Raw genomic sequence first — 23,510 nt, 5'->3', positions numbered from 1 at the left:
AAAATGTTCATTCTAATTGACTTCAAATTTCACTTCTGGTCTGGCATGCTCATTGGAAAGTTTACTTTGTTACTGGGTTGTGCAAGCTTCAACTTGCCAATTTAATTAAATGTAATAGTGAATTCTGTTGAAAAAGTACAGAATGCCTTTTTTGATTGTCTTCTAACTTTAAATGTTTGAGTATCTTGCTTACTGGAACTTAATGGATTGGAGGTTTTCACGTTGACCAACATCTTTATTATTATTTTATGTCTACCTGGAGTATACCTGGAGAGGGTTTCGGGGGTCAACGCCCCCGTGGCCCGGTCTGTGACCAAGCCTCGTGGTGGATCAGGGTCTGATCACCCAGGCTGTTACTGTTGCCCGCACGTAAACCGATGTAAGAACCACAGCCCAGCTGATCAGGTACTGATTTTAGGTGCCTGTCCAGCGCCTTCTTGAAGACAGCCAGGGATCTATTAGTAATCCCCCTTATGTATATTGGTAAGTAGTTGAATAGTCTTGGGCACCGACACTTATTGTGCTGTCTCGTAGTGTACTCGTGGTGCCCCTGCTTGACATTGGGGGAATGTTGCATCTCCTGCCGAGTCTTTTACTTTCGTAGGGAGTGATTTTCGTGGTTCTAATCCCTCTAGGATTTTCCAAGTGTATATTATCATGTATCTTTCTAGCCTGCATTCCAAGGAATACAAATTAAGGGACTTAAGTAACATGTAAACCTTATTAGTTGCCAGAAATACATTGAATAATATAGTATCTCCATTATTGGTATGGCTCAGTGACTGACTGGGAAGTGCTGATTCACGACAGTCACAAACATAATTCTGATATGAAGCGTAAACATGCCACATGGTACACCCTAGCAACTCTGACAACACCAACAGCCCTAACACCACCCTGCCAACACCAAATGTGACACCTCCAGGTATGCTGCCAACACCACATGTGGCATTACCGGCACCACCGGGTGCCGTGCCAGCATATGTGACACCACCAGCTGCTCTTTTACAAACACAGGTGTAGTTTGTGGCCTGTGTACCTGTTTGTAAATGAGTCAACATGATACTCTACTAACAATGTAGGGACCAAGCAAAAACACAGCGAACAATAACTTCTTAGTATGTGTATTCCTTCACTAAATATATTAAAAGTAATTTACATTATATATAGCGGTTCAGACAGTTTACCTGGAGTTTACCTGGAGAGAGTTTCGGGGGTCAATGCCCCCGCGGCCCGGTCTGTGACCAGGCCTCCTGGTGGATCAGCGCCTGATCAACCAGGCTGTTGCTGCTGGCTGCACGCAAACCAACGTACGAGCCACAGCCCGGCTGATCAGGAACTGACTTTAGGTGCTTGTCCAGTGCCAGCTTGAAGACTGCCAGGGGTCTGTTGGTAATCCCCCTTATGTGTGCTGGGAGGCAGTTGAACAGTCTCGGGCCCCTGACACTTATTGTATGGTCTCTTAACGTGCTAGTGACACCCCTGCTTTTCATTGGGGGGATGGTGCATCGTCTGCCAAGTCTTTTGCTTTCGTAGTGAGTGATTTTCGTGTGCAAGTTCGGTACTAGTCCCTCTAGGATTTTCCAGGTGTATATAATCATGTATCTCTCCCTCCTGCGTTCCAGGGAATACAGGTTTAGAAACCTCAAGCGCTCCCAGTAATTGAGGTGTTTTATCTCCGTTATGCGCGCCGTGAAAGTTCTCTGTACATTTTCTAGGTCGGCAATTTCACCTGCCTTGAAAGGTGCTGTTAGAGTGCAGCAATATTCCAGCCTAGATAGAACAAGTGACCTGAAGAGTGTCATCATGGGCTTGGCCTCCCTAGTTTTGAAGGTTCTCATTATCCATCCTGTCATTTTTCTAGCAGATGCGATTGATACAATGTTATGGTCCTTGAAGGTGAGATCCTCCGACATAATCACTCCCAGGTCTTTGACGTTGGTGTTTCGCTCTATTTTGTGGCCAGAATTTGTTTTGTACTCTGATGAAGATTTAATTTCCTCATGTTTACCATATCTGAGTAATTGAAATTTCTCATCGTTGAACTTCATATTGTTTTCTGCAGCCCACTGAAAGATTTGGTTGATGTCCGCCTGGAGCCTTGCAGTGTCTGCAATGGAAGACACTGTCATGCAGATTCGGGTGTCATCTGCAAAGGAAGACACGGTGCTGTGGCTGACATCCTTGTCTATGTCGGATATGAGGATGAGGAACAAGATGGGAGCTAGTACTGTGCCTTGTGGAACAGAGCTTTTCACCGTAGCTGCCTCGGACTTTACTCTGTTGACGACTACTCTCTGTGTTCTGTTAGTGAGGAAATTATAGATCCATCGACCGACTTTTCCTGTTATTCCTTTAGCGCGCATTTTGTGCGCTATTACGCCATGGTCACACTTGTCGAAGGCTTTTGCAAAGTCTGTATATATTACATCTGCATTCTTTTTGTCTTCTAGTGCATTTAGGACCTTGTCGTAGTGATCCAGTAGTTGAGACAGACAGGAGCGACCTGTTCTAAACCCATGTTGCCCTGGGTTGTGTAACTGATGGGTTTCTAGATGGGTGGTGATCTTGCTTCTTAGGACCCTTTCAAAGATTTTTATGATATGGGATGTTAGTGCTATTGGTCTGTAGTTCTTTGCTGTTGCTTTACTGCCCCCTTTGTGGAGTGGGGCTATGTCTGTTGTTTTTAGTAACTGAGGGACGACCCCCGTGTCCATGCTCCCTCTCCATAGGATGGAAAAGGCTCGTGATAGGGGCTTCTTGCAGTTCTTGATGAACACAGAGTTCCATGAGTCTGGCCCTGGGGCAGAGTGCATGGGCATGTCATTTATCGCCTGTTCGAAGTCATTTGGCGTCAGGATAACATCGGATAGGCTTGTGTTAATCAAATTTTGTGGCTCTCTCATAAAAAATTCATTTTGATCTTCGACTCTCAGTCTGGTTAGCGGCTTGCTAAAAACTGAGTCATATTGGGACTTGAGTAGCTCACTCATTTCCTTGCTGTCATCTGTGTAGGACCCATCTTGTTTAAGTAGGGGCCCAATACTGGACGTTGTTCTCGATTTTGATTTGGCATAGGAGAAGAAATACTTTGGGTTTCTTTCGATTTCATTTATAGCTTTTAGTTCTTCCCGCGATTCCTGACTCCTAAAGGATTCTTTTAGCTTAAGTTCGATGCTTGCAATTTCTCTGACCAGTGTCTCCCTGCGCATTTCAGATATATTGACCTCTTTTAGCCGCTCTGTTATTCTTTTCCGTCGCCTGTAAAGGGAGCGCCTGTCTCTTACTATTTTACATCTACTCCTCCTTTTTCTTAGAGGAATAAGCCTTGTGCATACATCGAGTGCCACCGAGTTAATCTGTTCTAGGCATAAGTTTGGGTCTGTGTTGCTTAGTATATCTTCCCAGCTTATATCGGTTAGGACTTGGTTTACTTGGTCCCACTTTATGTTTTTGTTATTGAAGTTGAATTTGGTGAATGCTCCCTCGTGACTAGTCTCATTTTGTCGGTCTGGGGCTCCTCGCATACATGTCTGAACCTCAATTATGTTGTGATCTGAGTATATTGTTTTTGATATGGTGACATTTCTTATCAGATCATCATTGTTAGTGAATATGAGGTCTAGTGTATTCTCCAGTCTAGTAGGCTCTATTATTTGCTGGTTTAAATTGAATTTTGTGCAGAGATTTAAAAGCTCGTGTGAGTGTGAGTTTTCATCAGAGCTGCCTCCTGGTGTTATTACTGCAACAATATTATTTGCTATATTCCTCCATTTTAGGTGCCTTAAGTTGAAATCCCCCAGGAGCAAGATGTTGGGTGCAGGAGCTGGAAGATTTTCCAGACAGTGGTCAATTTTTAACAGCTGTTCCTTGAATTGCTGGGATGTTGCATCCGGAGGCTTGTAGACTACCACAATGACTAGGTTTTGGTTCTCGACCTTTACTGCTAAAACTTCCACTACGTCATTTGAGGCATTAAGCAGTTCTGTGCAAACAAGTGACTCTGCAATGTACAGGCCAACCCCCCCCCCCCCCCTTTTGCCTGTTCACTTTCTCACATCTGTATAGGTTGTAACCTGGGATCCATATTTCATTAAATCAATAAACGAAATTGAAAGAAATCCAAAATATTTATTTTCTTATGAAAATAAATATGTAGGGCAAAAACCATATCCTCAGCAAAGAAATGGGTGAGTTACTGAAGCCTCAGCATTACTCAGCGTTTAGTGAGCCGCTGATCAGACTAAGGGTCGACAAACCAAATTATTTTTTTATAGCCGAGACATTTGAAAAAGCTGTTAATGATATGATCATGCACTGTGCTCCAGGTCAGACTGGTTGAACTCCGTGTTCAACATGAACTACAAGAAACCCATTTCACGTGCCTTAAAAATACTGGATATATCCGCACTCCCCGAAGATGAAAGTAAACCATTTGCAAAGAATTACAGACCATCAGTACTAATGTCCCACATAATAAGAATCTTTGAAAGGGTTCAAAGAAACGAAGTCGCCATCCACTTGGATACCCAACAGTTGCACAACACTGGGTAGCATGAGTTTAGAGCAGGTCACTCCTGCCTCTCATACTGGACCACTATGACATGGTCTTGGATGCACTGGAGGACAAACAAAATGCAGATGTAGTTTACACAGACTTAACGAAAGTCTTCGACAAGTGCGATCATGGTGTAATAGCACAAACGTGTGATAAAATAAATAAATAAATACATAACCCGTACATAGAAGAGAGAAAAGCGTATGACGACGTTTCGGTCCGTCTTGGACCATTCACAAGCCACAGAGTAAAGTCTACAGTGGCTACAGTGAAAAGCTCTGTTCCACAAGGTGCAACATACCGAAATGAAAAGTAAAGAAACCATGAGATAACACAATACGTGTCGGGGGTCCCAAGACAATTCAACTGCCTCCCAGCATACATAAAGGGGGACTATTAATAGACCCCTAGATATCTTTAAGAGTGTTGGACAGGCATCTAAAGTCAGTATCTGACCAACCGGGCTGTGGTTCATACGTTGGATTTTGTATGACCGGCAGTAACAGCCTGGTTGATTAGGCCCTGATCTACCTAGAGACCTGGTCAGGGACCTGGCCACGGGGGCGTTGACCCTTGGAGCACCCTTCACGTATACTCCTTGTAGTGTCAATCTATTTAAGGCATTTTAACTTTTAAACTTGAAATAAATAGTTAATTATCTAAAGTAGTTTTTTTATTATTCATTCGTTGTATTGTCTATATCAACAGTACATAACAGTTTTCCACTTGCTTGTCAGGAGCAGCCAGATCCTGTGTATGTTAAAGGCAAGATGCTTGAAGGAAGTCCTCAGATGATACAGTTATCACTGGATGGCAAACGTCTCTATGTAACGGATTCACTGTTTTCTCCTTGGGACAAGCAGTTCTATCCTATGGTAGCTAAGTAAGTTATATTTTGTTTTTTTTTTGTTTATTTTGCTTAATAATTAATGCCTAATGTTAAATTAGTGTGAAAATTTGTATGGACTGCCTCCAAGTGAGTCGCCTACCCTAGCAAACTCTGTTGACACCGAGCTCTGAGGTCGGTACCTCAGCCTCACAAGTGGCTTATAAGACAGATTTTCACAAATGATTGTTGTTACAAGAAAACCTCGCCTGCATGCACGTATAAAGGACTAACTTACTTGGTGTTGCAGCATATATCCTGATCTTCACTTCTCTAAGCTTAGCCTTAACCCCTTTGGACTTCCCCTCAGAAACCACATGCAACCAGGAGCCTTAATTCCTGCAATATTCAATCATAATTAGTGTCCTGCCTGCACCTCAGAAATTCCTATATCCAAGAGGGTATGTATCCCCTAGTATAACTATGCAGACTCAGACACTAGCTTCCAGACTGCTCTGAGACACTGGTACTTACTGGGCATGCACCGCCTGTTGCAACCGGGCCCACAGTAAACTCACTCACTCACAATCTCCCAAGACACTGGCCAGAAATCTACGAGATAAAGGTGGAGGTCTTGTCTTACTGTATGGGCCTGACGGAGGAGGTCATCTATGGTACATCGAGGTGCCTCTACCAGATTTCCCCAGGTCTCAGATGTGAAGACACGTGGGGGCGCCGTCTGCTGATCACAGCACGTGTTGTCCAGGTGGTGTCTGTCTTAAGAAGAACGAGCTGGTCTCTCTTCCCTACCCTCGTCTCTTCATTCAAACTAGGGCTGCCAGTTCTCCCTAGCTAACTTATCCTAGTGTTTGCCTACATTATTGGCCTATTACTACCTGTGTTAAGGTCTTAGGTCTACATTATTATTATCTACAGTTGCCTTAGTAAACCTAATATTAATATACTAACAGTAAACCTACCTGCTCCTTCCCTGAAGAGTAAATCTATAAATTAAATAACCTTACCAACAATCCATGCCAACGAGAGAGAATGCTGTTTGGGAGGGTTTTAAAGGCCGCCCAGCTCAGCCGTCCCGTACGGCCATGCTGGATCTGTCCTGTGGAACTTTAGGGACCAAATAAATTTCCACAATTAGTAAGAGTTCTTCAGCTTCTTTTTCAGATGAAAATATAAATTTTATATAAAAAAACATAAATTATGAATGGAAATATAAACACATATGCAGTATAATGTGATCCTTTATTGACTACGTTTCGCCCACACAGTGGGCTTTTTCAAGTCACAAACAGAACTACCTGGGGTGGAAGGAACGCGAGTATTTATAGTCAGGTTCAGAGTGCTGAGGTCAGGTGGAGAATGCTGCATCTGATGATGTACCGAGTGGGGTTATAGTCTAAAATCTTGGGTAGCTTGGAAAGGAGATTGGACAAGTTTGTGAGCAGACCTTCTACAGTGTTCTTATGTGGGATAGTGATGAAGAAGCTTCTTTCAAGTGGTTCAGCTATGTTATAGAAGCCACTATTCTGGTTGAAGTTGTCGGATATAGAAATAAGTGATGACTCCAGGATTCTTCGGAATTGAGTGTTGTCTTCTGTGGCGATAAGTCTTGAGTTTCTGTAGTTTATCAAGTGGTTGTGTGAATTACGGTGTTGTACGCAGGCATTCCTTGTGTCGTCAGACCTGCTTGCGTATTGGTGTTCTGAAATGCGTAATTCACACAACCACTTGATAAACTACAGAAACTCAAGACTTATCGCCACAGAAGACAACACTCAATTCCGAAGAATCCTGGAGTCATCACTTATTTCTATATCCGACAACTTCAACCAGAATAGTGGCTTCTATAACATAGCTGAACCACTTGCCCAGAAGCTTCTTCATCGCTATCCCACATAAGAACACTGTAGAAGGTCTGCTCACAAACTTGTCCAATCTCCTTTCCAAGCTACCCAAGATTTTAGACTATAACCCCACTCGGTACATCATCAGATGCAGCATTCTCCACCTGACCTCAGCACTCTGAACCTGACTATAAATACTCGCGTTCCTTCCACCCCAGGTAGTTCTGTTTGTGACTTGAAATTGCCCTCTGTGTGGGCGAAACGTAGTCAATAAAGTATCACATTATACTGCATATGTGTTTATATTTCCATTGTGTCGGTATTTTATACCATTTATTTCCATAAATTATGAATGCTTATTGTTGTGCTTAACACCGCTGTGTTGTTTGTTATATACAGTGAAATCTCAGCTTAATCGAAAGAAATTTAATACGGATTTAGTAGACAAAATCCGTTGTCTGAGCAAAGTTTGTTTCCAGAATTGATCATTATTGATAGTTTCTTGGTAAATTGAATTTGCATATAACAGACAAATTGTTTTTCCAGAATTGTCCGGTATAATTATGATCTTTAAAAACACTCCATTTGTATTTAATGAACAGTTGGTATTACTGGACTCACTCCCACCCTAAACCAACCCACCCATGCAACCCCCCCACCCACCACCCACCCACTCACCCACTCACCCACTCACCCACCCACCCTCCCACCCTCCCCTCCCGTCCCGTCCCGCCCTTTACCTGCTAAATTGAGGTTTCTCTTTCATATTTAACAAAAATACAACACAGTATTCTGTCCCGTGGCTCGGCTGCTAGTACACCCGGCTCACACAATGAGGTCCGGGGGTCGATCCTTGGTACGGTTGGAAACATTAGGACGTGTTTCCTTAATTAAGACACCTGCCGTCCAGTGTTCACCCATCAGTAAAATACCTACCTGGGTGTTAGTCAACTGGTGTGGGTCGCATTCTGGGACAAAACCTAATTTGCCCGAAATGCTCATCATAACAAGCGGCTTTCTATATAGTAGTATGTCAGTGATGTCAGCTAGGACTGTATACCTTGTACATGTACTTGTACAAATAAAGATTATTAAAATTATTAGTATTACTCATTCGTATTTTACTTCACTATTTACTTGTATTGCCCAACAGAAATGGATCTGTCATGCTGCAGATTGATGTTAACACAGAAACGGGCGGCCTCACTCTCAACCACAACTTCCTGGTGGACTTTGGAAAAGAACCTGATGGGCCGGCACTAGCTCATGAGATCAGGTACAGTGTCTAGAGATTTATTTGTATTTGACTTTTTTGTAGTAAGATTAGCATAGCAATATATGGTTGTATTGTACAAGAAACTAAACGAAATAAATCACAAAACAGGTGAGGTTGAAACCCATGGCAAGTGAGCGCTAAAACTGAGAGACAGTGAGCTGTAAGACTGGCTTGCCATGGCTTCACTGCCAACCTGTTCAGTTATTTATTTGCAGTCATGTTATTATGAGTTCACGAGTCAAGAAACTAGATGTGTTATGGACACTGCACACTCTGAGATAGGTATCCCTATACGTATTACATATACTACCTAGATCCTACTGTATCACTAGATCCTACTGTATCACTGCATGCAAAAGAAATAGTACAGAGTGTGACAACTTTCTAATGCAGTTAAATATTAGTGGTGAAGATTTGGAGAAAATTGGAAGAGGCAGTCACATGTTGTCCCGTGGAAAATAATATTTCAATGTTTTCAATAAAAATAGCAAATTAGCACTGCACGGTCAGAAAGCAGTTTAAACCTTCCAAACTTTTGCCAACACACAGAAACCAATATCCAAATATACACAAGCATTTGCATTCTTTAGTGATCGTCGTTGAAAGTTGGAAGACAATTTAATGAGCTGCTAACAAATCACATAAAACCAGTAAAACCAGTATTTCAATTTTCCCAATATCCTTAATAAAAAAAAGGAAAATGGTATACACATTTCCCAAAATTGATCTGTACCTTTCTGTAAGAAAGATACACCGGTGTTTAAGGTTTGAAGTTGATCAGAAGAAGCCTTCACCAGTTATTGTACCAAAAAAATGCTTTGTTTAATAAAACTGGCAAATTAAAACTTAAACAACCCAAAAGTAAATGTAAAGCGTCAGTTTTAGAAAAGCAAATTCGCACAAAAAGTTGGAAAATTAGATTGATGGACTGAACACATCGACTCAAGGTTGAGGGACTGATTACCTCATTCTCCTCCTGTTCTTCAAGTTTCTCCTACGTATGGACTGATGAAGCCACTGTGTGGCGAAACGTTTCCTCAATAAAGATACCCAAGAGTTGCACATGTGTCTAATTTATCAGCATGTCGGTTCTCTGAACCATTCATCTACAAAAAGTTGGAAGTCGACCAGATACTGTCTCCAGTCACTTATAAACTAAATAAAGAGGAAAAAATAAGAATTGTGGTTAACAGAAATTTAAAACCAACAGTGTATAAATGTTTGCAATAAAGCTTCATATCAAGAAATATAAGATTATATTTCAGCATTATATATCTTTCGTAAGGGCATCAGCTAGGTAATGTTGCTTAGTTCTGGTCTTCATATTACAGAATAACATAAATGAGAAGGAAAATGTAATGAAAAGAATGAAGTTGATCTCATGTATCAGAAACCTTTCCTACGTAGATGGACTGAAAGTACTGAACTTAATTTCTCTGCAAAGACGTAGAAACTGAGAGATATGATTGAAGTGTACAAATGGAAAACAGGAATAAGTAAAGGGGGATATAGATAACATGTTGAAAATATCTAGCCAAGACAGGACTGTGGATTCAAGTTGGAGAAATTTAAATTTAGAAAGATTATAAGGATGAGTTATGGATGAGTGGAAGAAACTCCTGAGTTGTGTCCAGAGGCGTATCTACGGAAAATAACGCCTATAGCAAGCACTGAAATTGCGCCCCCTGTCAAAACATCTGACACCCATCAGCTCATATATATTCTCCAGGTCTGCAGTTTCGCCTGCTTTGAAAGGGGCCGTTAGTGTATAGCAATATTTCAGCCTAGAGACAACAAGCAATTTGAAGATAATCATCACGGGCTTGGCATCCCTAGTTTCGAAGGTTCTCATTATCCACCTTATCATTTCCCTAACAGATGTGGTAGATACATTGTTGTGATTTTTGAGAGTGAGATTCTCCGACATTATCACTCCCAGGTCCTTCACATTAGTTTTTCGCTCTGTTGTGTGGTTGGAATTTGTTTTATACTCCGATACAGTTTTAATTTCCTCGAGTTTTCCATATCAGAGTAATTGAAATTTATCTTCATTGAACTTCACATTGTTTTCTGCGGCTCATTTAAACATTTGGGTGATGTCCACTTGGAGACTTACAGTGTCTTCAATGGATGACACTGTCATGCAGATTCGGGTGTCATCTGCAAAGGAGGACACAGTACTGTGGCTCACATCTCTGTTTATGTCAGGTATAAGGATGAGGAACAGGATGGGAACAGAGCTTTTCACTGCAGCCGCCTCTCATTTTACTTTGTTTGCTATTACTCTATTTGTTTGAAGTTATAGATCCATTTACCAACTTTTCCTGTTATTCCTTTATCGGGTATTTTGTGTGCTATTACACCATGATCGCACTTGCTGAAGGCTTTCGCAAAGTCTTTGTATACTACATTTGCATTTTGTTTGTCCTCCAGAGCATTCCTGACCATGTCATAGTGGTCCAGTAGTAGGGATACGCAGGAGCGACCTGTTCTAAACCCATGCTGTCCAAAGTTGTGTAACTGATGGGTATCTAAGTGAGTGACGATCTTGCTTCTTAGAACCCTTTCAAAGATTTTTATGATGTGGGACGTTTGTGCTGTCCGTCTGTAATTCTTTGCAATTACTTTACTGCCACTTTTGTGGAGTGGGGCTATGTCTGTTGTTTTTAGTGACTGTGGGATGACTTCTGTGTCCATGCTTCCTCTCAATAGAATCCTTAAGGCACATGAAAGGGGGCTTCTTGCAGTTCTTGATGAACATGGAGTTCCACGACTCTGGGGATGGGGCAGAGTGCATGGCCATGTTATTTATTGCTTTTTCAAAGTCTTGTGGTGTTGGGATAATATAAGAAATTTTTGAATTAACCAAATTTTGATTCTCGGTCATAAAAATTCATTTAGATTGTCGACCGTTAGTCTTATTAACGGCTCACTGAACGCTGAGTCGTACTGGGACTTCAGCATCTCACTCATTTCTTTGCTATCATCTGTGTAAGTCCCATCTCGTTTAAGCAGGGGTCCGATACTGGATGTTGTTTTTGCCCTAGATTTGGCATAAGCAAAGAAGCATTTTGGGTTTCTTTCAATTTCATTTATGGCTTTAAGTTCTTCCTGTATTTCTTGTTTAAGTTCGATATTTGCTATTTCTCTGACCAGTGCCTCCTTTCATATTTCAAATATACTGGTCCCTTTCAGCAGCTCTGCGATTTTTCGCCTTCGCCTGTATAGTGAGCGTCTTTCTCTTCTAGCTTACATCTTTCCTTTTTTCTTAAAGGAATGTGTTTTGAGCATACCTCAAGTGCCACAGAGTTGATTCTTTCTAGGCAAAGGTTCGGATCTTTGTTGTTTGGGATATCTTCCCAGCTTATTTCATTTAGAACATGGGTGACTTGATCCCACTGTATGTTTTTGTCACTGAAGTTGAATTTGGTGAAGGCACCCTCATGACTGATCGCCTTATACTGGTCAGGAACCCTGCGCATACATGTCTGTATTTCTTTTATGTTATGATCTGAGTGTATTGTCTTTGGTACTGTTATATTTCTTATCAGATCATCATTATTAGTAAAGATGAGGTTAAATGTATTTTCCAGCCTGGTTGGCTCCACTATTTGCTGGCTTTAAGGTGAATTTGTTGCAGAGATTTAATACCTCATATGTGTGTGAATTTTCATCTGAGCTGCTTTCTGGGGTTATCTCTGCTAGAACAATATTTGCTACATTTCTCCATTATGGGTGTCTTAAGTTGAAATCACCCAGCAGCAAGATGTTTGGAGCAGGAGTTGGGAGATTTTTCAGACAGTGGTCAGTTTTCAAAAGCTGTTCCTGGAATTGCTGGGAAGTTGCATAAGGAGGCTTGTATTCAACCACAATGGCAAGGTTTTGGTTTTCAGTCTTTACTGCTATAACTTCAATTACATCATTTGACGTGTTCAGTCATTCTGAGGAAATAAGCGACTCTGTGACATAGAGGCCAACCCCCCTCCCCTTGTTGCCTGTTTATTCTATCGCATGTATAACCTGGGATCCATATTTCGTTGTCAAAGTGATCCTTTACGAGGGTCTCTGTGAAAGCCACTAACATTGCATTTGACTTTGTGAACAGTCCACTGATGAAAAGTACTTTGTTATTTGTTAATTGCTTTAGACTCTGTATGTTTGCAAAGATTATTGTTGTCGTATTGATGGTATGTATGGGGGTATTTCGTTGTTTGTTGATGGCTTTAGACCCTGTATATTTGCAAAGTGTAGTCGTATTGATGGAATGCAGGGGGGCTTTGGTGCTATGGACGCAAAAGCACCACAAAACTCACCTCTTTCATGCTGAAATAGCCGTGCTGAGCTGAAACAGCGAGCAGTGACATACAAGTGATGCTGAATACATGACTTGGAAACCATCCATGGGATGCTGTGGGATCCAGCTGATGCCGCTAAGATTTCCCGAAGAAATTAAGCATATTTGGGTTTGAATCTTGGCTGTACCTGTGTCTGGATCATAAGGATTGCAGACCACATCAGGATAATTTGTTGGTAGACAGATGCTGCTCCTCAGGGGGTGATGTAGTAGGCAGTGACATCAGCTTCGTCTTCTTTCTTTCCTCTGGGCAAAACACAACTGCTGCAAACACCACTGGCACCAGATATATCGAAGGTTATTTTGGTGTCGGTGAATAATGTTCTTCGGAGGTGTCCTGAAGTTTTTTTGGGGAGAGGGGGCTCTGGTACAAACAGCGTGTTCTAGGTGCCGTACCAGGCACCAGCCTGGTGGGAGAGAGAAAGAGAGGAGGGACTTCTTGTCTGTAGGCTGACTGCAGGGTGAGTGAGGGGAATGCAGCATGTCACGCAGTGGACTGAAGGTAGGCCTGTGACCACCAGATGGCAGTACTGGCCTATGGAGACATCTTCCCTAGTGGTAATTATGAGAACAGGTATGGGGTAGGCATACTGTCTACAGTAATGAAGTATAGATGAATGGTTCAGAGAACCGACACGTTGATAAATTAGACACATATGCAACTCTTGGGTATCTTTATTGAGGAAACGTTTCGCCACACAGTGGCTTCATCAGTCCATACAAAGGAGAAACTTGAAGAACAGGAAGAGAATGAGGTAATCAGTCCCTCAACCTTGAGTCGATGTGGTCAGTCCATCAATCTTGAATAGAATACGGCATATGAGCGGAGAAGCAGCTTATAAACCGTAGGCAGGAGAGGTGCCTACGGTTTTTAATACTTGGGAATTCTTCGCTTGCCTAACCCTTGGGCACGACCTACTTCCACATTGGACAAATGTGACACCACCTACGACTGCTGCACCTCTCCTGCCTACGGTTTATAAGCTGCTTCTCCGCTCATATGCCGTATTCTATTCAAGATTGATGGACTGAACACATCGACTCAAGGTTGAGGGACTGATTACCTCATTCTCCTCCTGTTCTTCAATTTTCTCCTTTGTATGGACTGATGAAGCCACTGTGTGGCGAAATGTTTCCTCAATAAAGATACCCAAGAGTTGCACATGTCTAATTTAACAGTAATGAAGTAGAGGAGGCTGGGCTTATGGAATACAGGGATACCTTTCACTGGTTCCAGAGTGACCAAAATACATTAAACCTTGTGTAACATTAAACCTATAGGCATAAAACAGTTTTTTAGATTTCCTTAGAAGTTTTATTTGCGATTTCGGAAACACTGACTACTTGCTGGCTCTTACCCCAAATATTTTGCCTGCCATCACTTTTTTTTTTTTTGTCATTTTCAACTATGTAGCTATATTAATATTTAAAATGCTGTGCTTCCTAAAATATTTATGAACTTATAACCTGCAAAATTTCATCAGTGTTCATTACAGTTACAAAAATAGCAATAACTTTAATACTGGAATGTATATCAATGAAAAGTGTTAGCAAACATATATTTTCTGCAATTTAATTTATTAACGGTTAACTAGAGAATGTTTGTTCATTGGTATTAAAACTCGTACGCAGGTACCCAGGTGGTGACTGCTCATCAGATATATGGCTACCAGTGGGCTACACTGAGTGTCATCACAATAACCAAGCCAAAAACGAAGTCACCCCACCCGCCAAGATATGAATGACTAGTGTGATATAACTAGTCTCTCCTGCTACACACAGGTCCTCTATAGTAACTATACAGGTCCTCTATATACCTATACAGGTCCAGTATAGTAAATATACAGGTCGTCTATATACTTATACAGGTCCAGTATAGTAACTATACAGGTCCAGTATAGTAACTATACAGGTCCACTATAGTAACTACACTGTACATGTAACAGATCATTGTACTTTAATAATGTTAACCTTAGTCATTGTGGTAGTCTACAAGCCTCCGGATGCAACATCCCAGCAATTCCAGGAACAGCTGTTAAAAATTGACCACTGTCTGGAAAATCTTCCAGCTCCTGCACCCAACATCTTGCTCCTGGGGGATTTCAACTTAAGGCACCTAAAATGGAGGAATATAGCAAATAATATTGTTGCAGAAATAACACCAGGAGGCAGCTCTGATGAAAACTCACACTCACACGAGCTTTTAAATCTCTGCACAAAATTCAATTTAAACCAGCAAATAATAGAGCCTACAAGACTGGAGAATACACTAGACCTCATCTTCACTAACAATGATGATCTGATAAGAAATGTCACCATATCAAAAACAATATACTCAGATCACAACATAATTGAGGTTCAGACATGTATGCATGGAGCCCCAGACCGACAAAATGAGACTAGTCATGAGGGAGCATTCACCAAATTCAACTTCAATAACAAAAACATAAAGTGGGACCAAGTAAACCAAGTCCTAACCGATATAAGCTGGGAAGATATACTAAGCAACACAGACCCAAACTTATGCCTAGAACAGATTAACTCGGTGGCACTCGATGTATGCACAAGGCTTATTCCTCTAAGAAAAAGGAGGAGTAGATGTAAAATAGAAAGAGACAGGCGCTCCCTTTACAGGCGACGGAAAAGAATAACAGAGCGGCTAAAAGAGGTCAATATATCTGAAATGCGCAGGGAGACACTGGTCAGAGAAATAGCAAGCATCGAACTTAAGCTAAAAGAATCCTTTAGGAGTCAGGAATCGCGGGAAGAACTAAAAGCCATAAATGAAATCGAAAGAAACCCAAAGTATTTCTTCTCCTATGCCAAATCAAAATCGAGAACAACGTCCAGTATTGGGCCCCTACTTAAACAAGATGGGTCCTACACAGATGACAGCAAGGAAATGAGTGAGCTACTCAAGTCCCAATATGACTCAGTTTTTAGCAAGCCGCTAACCAGACTGAGAGTCGAAGACCAAAATGAATTTTTTATGAGAGAGCCACAAAATTTGACTAACACAAGCCTATCCGATGTTATCCTGACGCCAAATGACTTCGAACAGGCGATAAATGACATGCCCATGCACTCTGCCCCAGGGCCAGACTCGTGGAACTCTGTGTTCATCAAGAACTGCAAGAAGCCCCTATCACGAGCCTTTTCCATCCTATGGAGAGGGAGCATGGACACGGGGGTCGTCCCTCAGTTACTAAAAACAACAGACATAGCCCCACTCCACAAAGGGGGCAGTAAAGCAACAGCAAAGAACTACAGACCAATAGCACTAACATCCCATATCATAAAAATCTTTGAAAGGGTCCTAAGAAGCAAGATCACCACCCATCTAGAAACCCATCAGTTACACAACCCAGGGCAACATGGGTTTAGAACAGGTCGCTCCTGTCTGTCTCAACTACTGGATCACTACGACAAGGTCCTAAATGCACTAGAAGACAAAAAGAATGCAGATGTAATATATACAGACTTTGCAAAAGCCTTCGACAAGTGTGACCATGGCGTAATAGCGCACAAAATGCGCGCTAAAGGAATAACAGGAAAAGTCGGTCGATGGATCTATAATTTCCTCACTAACAGAACACAGAGAGTAGTCGTCAACAGAGTAAAGTCCGAGGCAGCTACGGTGACAAGCTCTGTCCCACAAGGCACAGTACTAGCTCCCATCTTGTTCCTCATCCTCATATCCGACATAGACAAGGATGTCAGCCACAGCACCGTGTCTTCCTTTGCAGATGACACCCGAATCTGCATGACAGTGTCTTCCATTGCAGACACTGCAAGGCTCCAGGCGGACATCAACCAAATCTTTCAGTGGGCTGCAGAAAACAATATGAAGTTCAACGATGAGAAATTTCAATTACTCAGATATGGTAAACATGAGGAAATTAAATCTTCATCAGAGTACAAAACAAATTCTGGCCACAAAATAGAGCGAAACACCAACGTCAAAGACCTAGGAGTGATTATGTCGGAGGATCTCACCTTCAAGGACCATAACATTGTATCAATCGCGTCTGCTAGAAAAATGACAGGATGGATAATGAGAACCTTCAAAACTAGGGAGGCCAAGCCCATGATGACACTCTTCAGGTCACTTGTTCTATCTAGGCTGGAATATTGCTGCACTCTAACAGCACCTTTCAAGGCAGGTGAAATTGCCGACCTAGAAAATGTACAGAGAACTTTCACGGCGCGCATAACGGAGATAAAACACCTCAATTACTGGGAGCGCTTGAGGTTTCTAAACCTGTATTCCCTGGAACGCAGGAGGGAGAGATACATGATTATATACACCTGGAAAATCCTAGAGGGACTAGTACCAAACTTGCACACGAAAATCACTCACTACGAAAGCAAAAGACTTGGCAGACGATGCACCATCCCCCCAATGAAAAGCAGGGGTGTCACTAGCACGTTAAGAGACCATACAATAAGTGTCAGGGGCCCGAGACTGTTCAACTGCCTCCCAGCACACATAAGGGGGATTACCAACAGACCCCTGGCAGTCTTCAAGCTGGCACTGGACAAGCACCTAAAGACAGTTCCTGATCAGCCGGGCTGTGGCTCGTACGTTGGTTTGCGTGCAGCCAGCAGCAACAGCCTGGTTGATCAGGCGCTGATCCACCAGGAGGCCTGGTCACAGACCGGGCCGCGGGGGCGTTGACCCCCGAAACTCTCTCCAGGTAAACTCCAGGTACTTACAATGCACTTTGTTATATTGTGATCATGAACTTAATAATGAAGTATTAGTTCCACTTAGCTGATATTGTTTGTTATTTTATATTAAATTACACGGAACTATTGACTGTTTATGCCAACCCCTGTATACATTAATATATAAAAAACTGTACTATGTCTTTGTATTTAGAAAGTACCCATGAAATGTGGCAATTATGCTGTATTAAGCCAACTCTTCGATGTCACTACCGCCCGGCTCCGGCTGGGTTACAAGTATCTTTGGCAGGTTAAATCACCACCACCAGATGTAGACCAAACGAAATGTAAACTTTGCCAGATGGACTATTGTCACACCTTGCGTCATTATGTACTGGTGTGTGATAAAATTAATGAATTTAGAAACAACGCACTCAGAAATGTTCAAGAAATGGCAAAGTATTTTATCCACAGTGGTATATTACAGACCATTCTGGAAAAATACCCTGACTATGATCCATGTAAATAAAGCATTACCACATTGTGTGTGTGCATTTGTGTGTGTGTGTGTGTGTGTGTGTGTGTGTGTGTGTGTGTGTGTGTGATTCAACAAACAATATTTGCACCAATAACTCATTACAGTTTTGACCGGGTGTGGAAGTGTGAATTGCTCATTACTCTATAATTTGTTCATGATTGTAACCATGTATAAACGTAAGTAAGTAAATTTACTTACAGGATTCTTTACCATTATAACTTGTGAGTTCATTACCTTTGTACCTAGTTCAGCTATCAAAACTTTGGGGGCCCAGTCCTTGGACCCATTATGTACGTCTGTAATCTTTTGACTGCTGCCCACAGGATGGGTATGGGGTGCATAATAAACATGTTAAACTAACTTATTTTTATATTCATGCTAAACCTGCACGGGTCCTACAGCACTTGAGGAACTTAAGTAAATCAAGTTTGATCCGAGGAAAGAAAGGGTAGGTCTAGTTCCTTGCATCATCAAGGATCCCCCTCCTGAAATGGTAAATTATACTGTAAAATGTAAACACACACTACGATTGGTACAAATCTGACACTTTATCTTCCCTCCTTGCTGACGGCCCCACCTGTGACACAGACTCCCTCTTTGACTTTTTGACAGCTACGTATTATTACACAGACATTTATTGTACCTCCTTTAGCACTTCTCATCGTCCTTACTAACTGTACCTCTGTTGTACTCTCCACCCTCGCTAGTCTCTGATCAACCTTTTCAAACCTTTAGCATGCCCTACAATGCAGCACTCTGTGACCATTGTGGGTTTAGCGCTTAGGATTTTAATAATAATGGTACATATCTGCTGATGAATCATGAATCTTGCCTTTAAAGATAAAAAAAAAAAAACTTGCAGTATGTGCAAGACCAGGTTGGTAGCCTAACATTGTGTAATTTTACCATGTTCATTTTACAGTATTTACACAACAGCTTTTGCTGCAATAAGATCACAGTGAACAGGTGATATCACAATATGCAGAACAACCACTGTGAAAAAAAAAAATAGCGAAATTCCAAGTGCATTCGTGACTTCTCACATTATCAATAGCTTTTTTGTATTAATGATAACACTATGTAACAAAATTTCACTTTTGTCGTGTTCCTGGGAAATAAGTACCATTTCCCAATTCTTTATGAGTAAACAGAATTTAAAAAAGCCATTTTGATCCCAGAACTTTGTTTCTATGATCAGGACACTTCTGGAACACTTTCAAGAAAGACTAATGTAAAACTATTATGTTCTATGGTTTTGCTTGGCACATATAAAAACAGGGGCTAACAAACCAGCATTCAGCTTAGCTCTGGCTGCCTGAGAAGACACATCAGAAGAAGTGAAATAACATCAAGAGGTTGCAATCGTTCTCCAGATGCATTCTTGGAGTTTACCTGGAGAGAGTTCCGGGGTTCAATGCCCCCGCGGCCCAGTCTGTGACCAGGCCTCATGGTGGATCAGAGCCTGATCAACCAGGCTGTTAGTGCTGGCTGCACACAATCCAACGTACGAGCCACAACCCGGCTGGTCAGGTACCGACTTTAGGTGCTTGTCCAGAGCCTGCTTGAAGACAGCTTGGGGTCTATTAGTAATCCCCCTGATGTATACTGGGAGGCAGTTGAACAGTCTTGGGCCCCTGACACTTATTGTGTTGTCTCTTAACATGCTAGTGACACCCCTGCTTTTCATTGGGGGGATGTTGCATCGTCTGCCGAGTCTTTTGCTTTCGTAGTGAGTGATTTTCGTGTGCAAGTTCGGTACGAGTCCCTCTAGGATTTTCCAGGTGTATATAATCATGTATCTCTCTCGCCTGCATTCCAGGGAGTACAGGTTCAAGAACTTCAAGCGATCCCAGTAATTAAGGTGTTTTATCTCCGTTATGTGTGCCGTGAAGGTTCTCTGTACATTTTCTAGGTCAGCAATTTCACCTGTCTTGAAAGATGCTGTTAGTGTATAGTAATATTCCAGCCAAGATAGAACAAGCGACCTGAAGAGTGTCATCATGGGCTTGGCATCCCTAGTTTTGAAGGGTCTCATTATCCATTCTGTCATTTTTCTAGCAGATGCGATTGATACAATGTTATGGTCCTTGAAGGTGAGATCCTCCTACATTATCACTCCCAGATCATTGACCTTAGTTTTTCGCTCTATTTTGTGGCTGGAATTTGTTTTATACTCTAATGAAGTTTTAATTTCCTCATGTTTACCACATTGGAGTAATTGAAATTTCTCATCGTTGAAGTTCATATTGTTTTCTGCAGCCCATTGAAAGATTTTGTTGATGTCCGCCTGGAGCCTTGCAGTGTCTGCAATGGAAGACACTGTCATGCAGATTCGGGTGTTATCTGCAAAGGAGGACACGGTGCTGTGGCTGACATTCTTGTCTATGTGAGATATGAGGATGAGAAACAAGATGGGAGCGAGTACTGTGCCTTGTGGAACAGAGCTTTCCACCGTAGCCGCCTAAAACTTTACTCTGTTGACTGCTACTCTTTGTGTTCTGTTTGTGAGGAAATTATAGATCCATCTACCAACTTTTCCTGTTATTCCTTTAGCACGCATTTTGTGTGTCATTACGCCATGGTCACACTTGTCGAAGGCTTTTGCAAAGTCTGTATACATTACATCTGCATTCTTTTTGTCTTCTAGTGCATCTAGGACCTTGTCGTAGTGATCCAGTAGTTGGGACAGACAGGAGCGACCTGCTCTAAACCCATGTTGCCCTGGGTTGTGTAATTGATGGGTATCTATATGGGTGGCAATCTTGCTTCTTAGGACCCTTTCAAAGATTTTTATGATATGAGATGTTAGTGCTATCGGTCTGTAGTTCTTTGATATTGCTTTACTGCATCCTTTGTGGAGTGGGACTATGTCTGTTGTTTTTAGTAACTGTGGGACGACCCCAGTGTCCATGCTCTCTCTCCATAGGATGTTAAAAGCACGTAATAGAGGCTTCTTGCAGTTCTTGATGAACACGGAGTTCCATGAGTCTGGCCCTTGGGGAGAGTGCATGGGCATGTCATTTATCGCCTGTTCGAAGTCATTTGGCATCAGGATAACATCAAATAGGCTTGTTTTTACCAAATTCTGTGGCTCTCTCGTAAAAAAAAATTAATTTAGATCTTCGACTCTCAGTCTGGTTAGTGGCTTGCTAAAAACTGAGTCATATTGGGACTTGAGTAACTCACTCATTTCCTTGCTGTCATCTGTGTAGGACCCATCTTGTTTAAGTAGGGGCCCAGTACTGGATGTTGTTCTCGACTTTGATTTGGCTTAAGAAAAGAAATACTTCGGGTTTCTTTCGATTTCATTTATGGCTTTTAGTTCTTCCCACGATTCCTGACTCCTAAAAGATTCCTTTTGCTTTAGTTCGATGTCTGCTATTTCTCTGACCAGTGTCTCCCTAAGCATTTCCGAAATATTGGCCTCTTTTAGCCGCTCTGTTATTCTTTTCCGTCGCCTGTAAAGGGAGCGCCTGTCTCTTTCTATTTTACATGTACTTCTTTTTCTTAAAGGAATATGCCTTGAGCATACATGGAGTGCCACAGAGTTCATCTGTTCTAGGCATAAGTTGGGGTCTGTGTTGCTTAGTCTATCGTCCCAGCTTATATTGCTTAGGACTTGGTTTAGTTGGTCCCACTTTATGTTCTTATTATTTAAGTTGAATTTGGTGAAGGCTTCCTCGTGACTGATCTCATTTTATCGGTCTGGGGCTCCACTCATACATGTCTGAACTTCGATTATGTTGTGATCCGAGCTGGAAGAGGTTCCAGACAGTGGTCAATTTTCAACAACTGTTCCTGGAATTGTTGGGACGTTGCATCCAGAGTCTTGTAGATTACCACAATGACTAGATTTTGGTTCTCGATCTTTACTGCTAAAATTTCCACTACATCATTTGAAGCATTAAGCAGTTCTGTGCAAATAAGTGAATCTGCGATATACAGGCCAACCTCCTTCTTTTGCCTGTTCACTCTGTCGCATCTGTATAGGTTGTAACCTGGGATCCATATTTCGTTGTCCAAGTGATCCTTTATGTGGGTCTCTGTGAAAGCCGCGAACATTGCATTTGCCTCTGCAAGCAGTCCACGGATGAAAGGTATTTTGTTGTTCGTTGCTGGCTTTAGACCCTGTATATTTGCAAAGAATGTCATCGGATTGGTGGTACTGGGGATGACTTTTTTTTCCGGCACTAGTATCTGTATCTGTTGGTTTGGAGTGGAGGCCATCGACTGTGATTCCACTCCAGAAATGACTGGATTTGGTGTACGATTTCTGCCATTTCCTGCCAGTTTTTTTTCCTTCCTGGCACTAAAAACCCTCTCCCTCTTGAGTGGCTGTGGCTACCCGGGTTTTCCCATGGCCTGGATGTTTTGTATCTTTATGTCCCCTTTAGATGGTGTACCTGGCAATTTAAGTTATAGCACTGTCTTTCTTGTACTGAAGAGGGACACATTTCAGGGTCAGTTCATTAAGACAAGAGCAAAGAAGTTCTCTGTAATAGCATCTAAGAAAATGTGTGACGCTTGTAAAGCATATTTTAGCATGCCAGTTGGGGATCAAGACAAGACCTGGGCGCCTAATGTTGCTTGTGAGCATTGTAAGAAAACATTGGAAGGTAAGAAAGGTGGACTGGCCAGGGGACTCTGCCACGCTATATTCACTCCCGTGCAGCCCTCAACAGACGCTATTACATTGCATTGTACAGACCTCCTCAACGTCGATGTTACAAGTGTCAACGCTGGGGCCGCATTGTCAGGAAATGCCCAGCTAAGTCATACTGGTGTGCAGTGTGTGCCAATGCTCATCCTTCTGAACGGTGTTTTGATATGATCAAACAGCAACAGACTGTTGCTTAGCAATGTATCAATTGTAAGACCTCAGGAGTTACAGCAACTCATGCTGACTGCAATGTGAGGGCTGCCCACATCGCAGCCAACTGCACCATACCCTGTACCCCCCATTATGACACTCCAAGACTACCAGGTATTTCGAGTCTGAATACTGGCTCATGCCTGCCCTCAAACAAGGGGTTGAGCACCTCACCTGGGGAGCACGTCAACAGACCTCCATCACGTCGGCTGTCAATACCAGCCTAGCTGAGTCAGCTGACAGTCAGCCAACGAGCTCATCTGACCGGGGCTTCACGTCTCCAGATGTTCCAAGTCTTGCTCCTGTGGTATACAACCTGATGTCGCGCATAAGGATACTGGAAACATAACAATTTCTCCTGAAACAACTTGAGCAACACAAGGAAAGATGTGTAGAGTGTACCAATAACAAGATTGTCACAATTTGTGAAAGCGAGTGTAAGGCTGCTGAACAAGGTGGTGGTGGTCTTAATTACAGTAATGACGAATCCAGTAGTTGTGTTGATAACTATAGTGAGCATCATAATGAAGGCAATGGTGTCTATGATGTTAGTAATAG

General features: G+C 42.1%; 1 protein-coding gene across 1 annotated transcript in view; it reads left to right on the top strand.

The window, feature by feature from the left end:
• Positions 1 to 15,067, top strand: part of LOC128688050 (methanethiol oxidase) — a 183,983-nt gene extending 168,916 nt beyond the window's left edge. Inside the window, exons 9-11 of the mRNA XM_070083799.1 lie at positions 5,296 to 5,441; positions 8,400 to 8,522; positions 14,509 to 15,067. Of these exons, the coding sequence (XP_069939900.1) occupies positions 5,296 to 5,441; positions 8,400 to 8,522; positions 14,509 to 14,617 (378 nt within the window). The 3' untranslated portion in view covers positions 14,618 to 15,067. The remainder of the gene's footprint in view (positions 1 to 5,295; positions 5,442 to 8,399; positions 8,523 to 14,508) is intronic.
• Positions 15,068 to 23,510: the final 8,443 nt, after the last annotated feature.

Source organism: Cherax quadricarinatus, chromosome 10 (genome assembly GCF_038502225.1).
Source record: "Cherax quadricarinatus isolate ZL_2023a chromosome 10, ASM3850222v1, whole genome shotgun sequence".
NCBI lineage: Eukaryota > Metazoa > Arthropoda > Malacostraca > Decapoda > Parastacidae > Cherax > Cherax quadricarinatus.
This window is presented reverse-complemented; position numbering and strand designations above follow the sequence as displayed.